Source organism: Nicotiana sylvestris, chromosome 3 (assembly GCF_000393655.2).
Source record: "Nicotiana sylvestris chromosome 3, ASM39365v2, whole genome shotgun sequence".
Lineage (NCBI taxonomy): Eukaryota > Viridiplantae > Streptophyta > Magnoliopsida > Solanales > Solanaceae > Nicotiana > Nicotiana sylvestris.
The window spans coordinates 92,570,675-92,578,176 of NC_091059.1; the positions used below are offsets into that span (position 1 = coordinate 92,570,675).

General features: G+C 34.6%; 1 protein-coding gene and 1 long non-coding RNA gene across 2 annotated transcripts; both read right to left on the reverse strand.

Annotated features, from left to right (window-relative positions):
* Positions 1-3,294: 3,294 nt before the first annotated feature.
* Positions 3,295-4,007, reverse strand: LOC138887680 (putative late blight resistance protein homolog R1A-3). Its single transcript, XM_070169456.1, has 2 exons — positions 3,704-4,007; positions 3,295-3,557 (listed from the first exon to the last, which is right to left on the reverse strand). The coding sequence occupies exons 1-2, from the start codon at positions 4,005-4,007 to the stop codon at positions 3,295-3,297; spliced, it is 567 nt and encodes a 188-aa protein (XP_070025557.1).
* Positions 4,008-4,327: 320 nt separating this feature from the next.
* On the reverse strand, positions 4,328-6,764 carry LOC138888737 (uncharacterized). Its single transcript, XR_011406098.1, has 3 exons — positions 6,575-6,764; positions 6,296-6,354; positions 4,328-4,613 (listed from the first exon to the last, which is right to left on the reverse strand). It is a non-coding gene; the product is annotated as an uncharacterized lncRNA (long non-coding RNA).
* Positions 6,765-7,502: the final 738 nt, after the last annotated feature.

The window sequence follows — 7,502 nt, forward strand, 5'->3', positions numbered from 1 at the left end:
GGCCCCCTTACGGTCCAAGCGCAATATCAAGCCATCTCGTGGCATAATCACATAGGCTCTCGGCCTCATATCAACAAGCCACCTCGTGGCGTACAAATCTCAGGCCTTCGGCCTCATAATCACAATCAGTGTATCCTCACAACACAGTCCCCCGACCTTACTCATTCAGAATCTCATAAGCCACTCAGGCAACAGTAAAACATGATGCTCAGCCCAAATTATCATTTAATGTATTAAAACAGAGTTGCCATGGCTGAGTTATGAAAACAATAGAATATAGCATGACTGAGTACAAGTATAAAGTCAAAACAATGAGGAAATATGAGTAAAAATCCCCTAAGGGTCCAAATAGTTGGCACGAGGCCCAAATATGGCATTCAACCCAAAACATGATGATAGCAAATAGTTTTCAATCAAATACTCGATAAAACAGTCATACGGGATAGACTAAGTCACAATCCCCAATGGTGCACGACCCCACGCTCGTCATCTAGCGTGTGTGTCACCTCAATATAGCACAACGATGTGCAATCCGGGGTTTCATACCCTCAGCACAACAATTACAATTATTACTCACCTCAAACCGGTCCAAACTCTAGCCCACGATGTCTTTACCTCTTGAATCGACCTCCAAATGCTCCAAATCTAACCAAAATCAGTATATTATCATCAATATACGCTAAAGGAACAAAGCCCAGTCAAAAATAATCAAATTAACTCAAAATTCCCGAAATTGCTCAAACCCGGCCCTCAGGCCCAAGTCTCAAAATCCGACAACACATTCAATTACGAGACTATCCATACTAGTTTCACTCAATTTCGACTTCGAATCGGCTTTCAAATCCCAAAATTTTATTTTATGAAGTTCCATAATTTTTCCCAAATTTACATCCCAAATCTCTACTCAAATGATGAATCCAACGTTATAATTATGTATTTTAGCCAAAATTGAGTTAGAATCACTTACCCCGATGATTTTTCTTGAAAATCCCTTGAAAATTCGCCAATGCCCGAGCTCTCTAGGTCAAAATATGAAATAAAATCCCAAATCTCGTATTTATAGAGTACCTTCCGGATCCCCATCACCGCTGACCGCGTGACCACCGCTGACTGCGGTAAAACCATTGCTACAGCGAAAAATGTTGACTGCAATGATATGCTATAGTATTTTGGCCATAACGTTCTCTACAGATGTCCAAATTATGATTTCTTTATCTTTCTAGAAATTAGACACGAAAGGCTACAACTTTCGTTTTTGAATCATCTCAAAATTCTTTGTAGATCAAAAGATATAGGCCTCCGAAGTTGGACCAACGACCTGCGGATTCTTCATGACCGTGGACCATTTTCCGCAACCGCACTAAAACCACCGCGCCCAATGGTAAAACTTCCACCCCACTGTAAATTTAAGCACCAGAACCAATGCCTGAGTCCCGGTAATGCCCGGACTCGCTCAAAACTCACCCGCAACACACACGGGACCTCAAGCCAAACATATTAACACCTCCCATAACATCATTAAAACTTAGTCGAGCCTTCGAATCACTCAAAACAACGCCAAAATACCAAATCAACTTCGGATTCAAGCTTAAGAACTTAGGAACTTTCAAGTTCCACAAACGATGTCGAAACCCACCAATTCAACTCCGAATGACCTAAAATTTTGCACACACGTCACAAATTACCCAACGGACCTACTCCAACTTCCGGAATTCCATTTCGACTCCTATATCAAAATCTCACCTATCAACCGGAAAACGCCAAAATCCCAATTTCGGTAATTCAAGCCTAAACCTTTCACAGACCTCCAAAATACATTCCGATCACGCTCCTAAGTCCCAAATCACCTAATGGAGCTAACCAAATCATAAAAATTCCAATCCAAGATTATATACTAACAAGTCAAAACTTGGTCAAACCTTTCAAATTTTAAGCTTCAAACTGAGAACCGTTCTTCCAAATTCATTCCGATTACCCTGAAAACCAAAATCGATAATTTACATGAATCATAATACATCATACGGGGCTAGTCATGCTCAAGAACTGGCGAGCGAAGTGCAAATGCTAAAAACGACCGGTCGAGTCGTTACAATTTTAACGAATTTGGGTCTTTCTGAATTTCATCAAAACCTAGACTTTAATCAATATATTTTTTCTAGCATAAACTATGGTTATATGAAATTATGAGTAGTTAATCAATATATACTAAAATAATCTATTACAATATCTTCTTTATTTCTACCTCTAATTAGAAATTATATACTCACAGATTCATAAAATATTAAAATATCTTCTTTAATCGTAATCATTTTTCATACTTCAAATTATGTTACATAATATCAAATTACCTTTGTCCCTTTGATATCTGCTTATTCCTTAGCACACTTGCTTTCTTGTAAATATTTCTTTTAATAAATTATCTAATGATATGATCACAAAATATAAATAAAGAATAATAAATGGTTAAGAAGCGATGATCTTAAAGATGTTGTGCTTAAAAACATAACAAATTATTATTATTATTATTATTATTATTATTATTATTATTATTATTATTATTATGGACTTTATTGCCATGATCTTGGGCCCGGGCCTAGCACGGGCTTTGCAAGACTAGTATATATATATATAAAGGAGGGAATGAAAAAGGTGATTTGACACTTCTCTTTGGCCAAAGATCCTATTTATCTTTTTTTCTATTTTCTTATTTTTATATTTCCCTATTTATGCTATTGTTAAAATGATAAGTTTAACAATTATTACTCCAAACGTTTTAACTATTCATCAACTGATACTATTCCTATTTATTACTCCGGAGTCCAGACGTTTCAAGATTACTAAAGCACCCATTCATGAAGAACTCTATTCATATTCCTCGCTAATGGCCCCTAACACTCTCATTTATGACCAAAAAAAGTATTTAGTAAAGAGAGTCTTATAGCTTTGGGATTTCACCATGAATGAGAACGCAACAGTTTAAAATGTAAGTATATCCCCAAATTTTTTCCTTTTCCGTTTCCTTCTCTTTACATGTATGTTTATACTATAAATTATACCGCTCAAGTAACCTTCAGCTACCTCCTCCAATCCTCTCTCATCACTACATTGAACGAGGCCTTCGGCCATCCAGAGTATCATCAATTTAGATGCTCCAAATTTTTCATCCTCCTTAAATACTCCCATAGTTAGAAGGCAATGTCTCAAATGATCTGGTAAATAGCAGTAACTTAATTGTATTGCCAAGTTGCTCTCACTTTCAACTGCTCCATGATGAGACTTTAATTGTTTGCAACTTCACACCACTCTGAGACATTCCTTTCTCTTCGCTAGAATTCCACCAATCAAAACAACTGTAAGAGGCAGTCCTTTACAATATTCCGCAATTTGTACGCCAACATCCTGTAATTCAGGAGGGCAAGTTTCCTTTTGAAATGCTTTTTCCTGCAACAATTTCCAGCTCGCTTCCCTAGTTAGGAATCGAGGGGAATAAGGATTAGTACAGTTTTTGACTTCCATTGCCACATGTTTAAGTCGAGTTGTTAACATGATTCTGTTTCCTTATTTACCAATTGGAAAACATAATCTTAACTCATCCCATGCCTCAACTTCCCATACATCATCGAAGACAATGAGATATCTTTTGCCCATTAAACACTTGCGCAAACATATCGGCTATGTCACTCTCCTTATCACCGTACTTAACCTGTCACTTGCTTATAGATAATCCTCAACAGCTCTCTCACATCATATGATTGCGAAATTGTAACCCAAGCTCGAACATCAAAGTGAGAAACAATAGAAGAATCTTTGAATATTTTTTTCGCCAAAGTGGTCTTTTCGAGACCAGGTATGCCAAAAATCGAGACAATATCCCGTTCCCTTATTCCTCTGGTCAGTAGCTTAATTATCTTGTCAGCATCATCCTCAAGCCCCACTGGTTCCTCTTCAGTTACTTGAGTAGTTGGTGTAGGAGTTGGAGCATTCTCATCAATGTTGACATCCTCCATCCTAATTAGCTTGATCTATTGATGTCAAACAGCAGTATGCATGCCTCACATTAGTAAGAGCAACAACATAGATTTGTGAAAAATAATGGGTGCAAACAATCCAGTTAGACTTTGTAAAAGAACCATTTGGAACTCTTAAACAACAACAACAACAATAACACCAAACCCTACTAACAACTCTCAATTATTGCCAAACTAGTATAGGTTACCCGTGCGATGCACGGGCCCAACATGAAATATTTAGATTTAGATAATTTAGTTCTACTGTGAGTAAGGTTTTGTGACCATATGCATAGGCATTATAACAAAGTATCACTAAGTTTTACAGACTACAAAAGAAAGGTTATTTATACAATATGCATTGTAAAAAATCAACCGTTAATACAATGGGCAGCATAACATATAATATAAGATTTTGATAACCTAATGACCAACAACACTTATTTATATAATATGTGGAAAAGATGCATCCAACTATCACAGATATAACATCCAAAAGCTATACTTAATTTCTTCTAGATAACAAACACACACTTAATCCGTCACTCCTCGTGTGTACAAGCAATAGTCCCCAATTTAGTTGTCATCCTCTAACATTCAATATTCCTGAAAAGCAGAGAAGTTTTATATTACCTTCAAAAATCATGTAAATCACAATCAATTTTGGGTTGATCAAAAAGTATGTAAATCACAACCAACTTTGAGTTGATGGAAAAACATAGATGAAAAGTCAAATATATAATAGAGAGTAGTACCCTGATTGCAGATAAAATTGTGATAATCCATTAATGGATCCACTTTTTTCCAACCAAAAGCGAAGTTCTTTATACAAGAAAATATCATGCCAAACATTATTCCTCTAACCAAAAATAGAAATAGAGGATCCTATAATTGAAACTGTATTGAAAAGACTAACAAGGAACTTGATGATGCAAGATCAGTTTAAGACTTTCATTCACCTCTATAGTTAGTAACATGAAACATATAGCGCCAACATATTATTTGTACAAATATAATATCTTAAATACCATGTGCCTTATTAAACAGTACAAATAGGTTGACAAAACATTCTTCTTGATCATCTTTATTATTGTTTTAAAATAAAACTTGAAAAAGAGTCAAAAGGTATGGATTCACACAATTTGCTACTCTATTAATTTCACTATGATTCAGATTACTCATTACTTGAGAAGTGTTGCTTAAGATACATTCTCAATTTTGTCTTCTCGGGTTATTATTAATCTGTTCTTAGTCTGTGGGTAAAACTCACTCTGCATATCAGTATTCGCGTCCTTATCATATCTTCTAATCTGATATAGTACCCTGTCTAGCTTGGATTATAAATTGTATCTCCTGATTTGCAGGTTGGCTTAATGAGTTAGTGGTCTGTTGATATTTCACTCACACGTTGACTCCTAATATCTCGCCTTCTCCATTTTTCTCCTCACAACCTACAATCTCCCTTACAGCGGCAACATAATCAACCTTCCCAACATCATCACAAGGGGGCTGGATATTTATTAGTTAAAACTAATAATTTCGATAATGTTTAGTGAGTATTTAAAAATATATATAATCTGCTGGTATCAGGCTGTGTTGGGTTTTATTTCCGCAAACTGTAATGTTCACTGCTTATTATTTGGAATTTTATCGAGTTTAAGACATAATACTTACTGTTAAATTGCTTAAAACTGGAATGGGAAAGTGTCGGCTGGCCTTGTCTTCATGAGAGGCGCCATCACGACCGTGTGTGGATTTAGGGTCGTGACAAACTCTCATGAACTTCTTTGTTTATCTCGGGTCTGTTATTAGAGTCTATACCCTTTTGAAGGGGTTTATTCTTCACTTGCTTTACAGTTTCACTAACCAAATGAATTGTTTAGTTGTTGTAGGCATATCATCGAACAACTTAATTGCATCAAATTCTTTAGTTTAAAATTTCATTATATAAATAAATAATGACTAAGATCGATTAACTGAAAGAACAAAGTAAAAGAAAAAAGATAAGCAAAAAGTCATTCCAAGGAAAGCTATCATTGATCATAAAATACGACATTTAAAGATAGAGAATATCATGAAAGTAAGTTTTCATATATACCTATATTGTCTAGAAAGAAATTTTTACAAAAGTAAAAAAGTTGAAGAATAACAATTAAAAGACAAATATATAGCAAATATATATAGACCCAATTTTCCAAAAATAATTTTGATAGTTCAGATTATTACAACAATTAAATTATAGAAATCATAATCAAATTAGCAAAAATGACATAAAATAAGTTGTTAACCTGAAAAAAAACAATCATAACCTAGAAAAGTTCCAGGTGATGGAAGCACCAGAATCAAACTGCAAAAGACAACAAAAAGACATGCAGTTAGATAAATATTCCTAGATCGAGTTGAAGAAAGTCAAGTAAACAAAGAAGGGCCAAAGAGGTTTACAAATGCATATATTTCAGCCACCTAATAACAAAAATAGGTAAAGAGAGAAAAAAGGTTATCGGCAAAGCTATTATGAAAGAAGTAGACTGGGATGAATAAAGGAAAAAGGGGAGAAAAGAACTTACTGTAACTCAATAATACAGCAACAGCAAATATAAAATCGAACCAAAGCAGATAAATTCGAAGCAATGACCAAGATCGAAGGACAGAAGCAGAGCAAGCATCAGAGAGAGAGAAAGAGATAGAGTGGAGTTTTGGAGTGGCTTCTAGAATCTATCGATATGATTCAAACATATGCATATGAGTAACTTTAGCTTTGCCCTAGAATAAATTTCAGAATTCCAATTTTGCCACTGTTCGTCCTTCACCAACTCTCACTTCTAAATAATACTAATTAGGGTATGCCCGTGCACTGCACGGCCCAACATGATAGATCTCTTTTTAATTGAAAAACAACATAGTAACATTGTTCTTAATTCTTATAAATAAGATTTTGTAAAATTTAATTGAGAAAAATCATTATGCTAAATTCAACAATAGAAAACATAATGACAAAGAAAATATCATTAAATAATAGTAATGCTTTCTATTTTGTGAAACGCACACTTAATTATTCCACACTATATATCACCTAGAGACTCACATATTGACTTCTAAGGTAACCTTTATTCTTTTCAGTTACAAGTTTTTGATAGATATAATCGCATATGTTACTGTTTGAGTAATCATGCAAGAACTATTAAGCAAGATACAATATGTTGCACATTCAGCTAACATGGACGAATAGTTCTTGTGTCAAAATAAAGTTGAATCTCTTTATTTAAGATTACTAAAACTAAATAGATTGAGTATGACTATTCATTCAAAAGAGTAACATCTTATTAGGCGGCAAGGATTGGCTCCAATATTGCTATAAATCTACTTTAACTTCAACTGAAGTAAAAAGCAGATCATCAGCAATCAACTAAGAGAACAATATCAAATTATTATTTTAGCACAATCATTGATCATGCATTTACACATTAAAGTGGACTTTACAGCATAAGATATTAG

What these genes read in the sequence shown, in the direction of transcription:
- LOC138887680 (XM_070169456.1), bottom strand. Translation starts at nt 4,007, where the DNA reads ATGGAGGATGTCAACATTGATGAGAATGCTCCAACTCCTACACCAACT. An exon ending in TATCTATAAGCAAGTGACAG is followed by an intron (nt 3,558 to 3,703) that starts GTTAAGTACGGT and finishes TTGGTAAATAAG; the next exon opens with GAAACAGAATCATGTTAACA.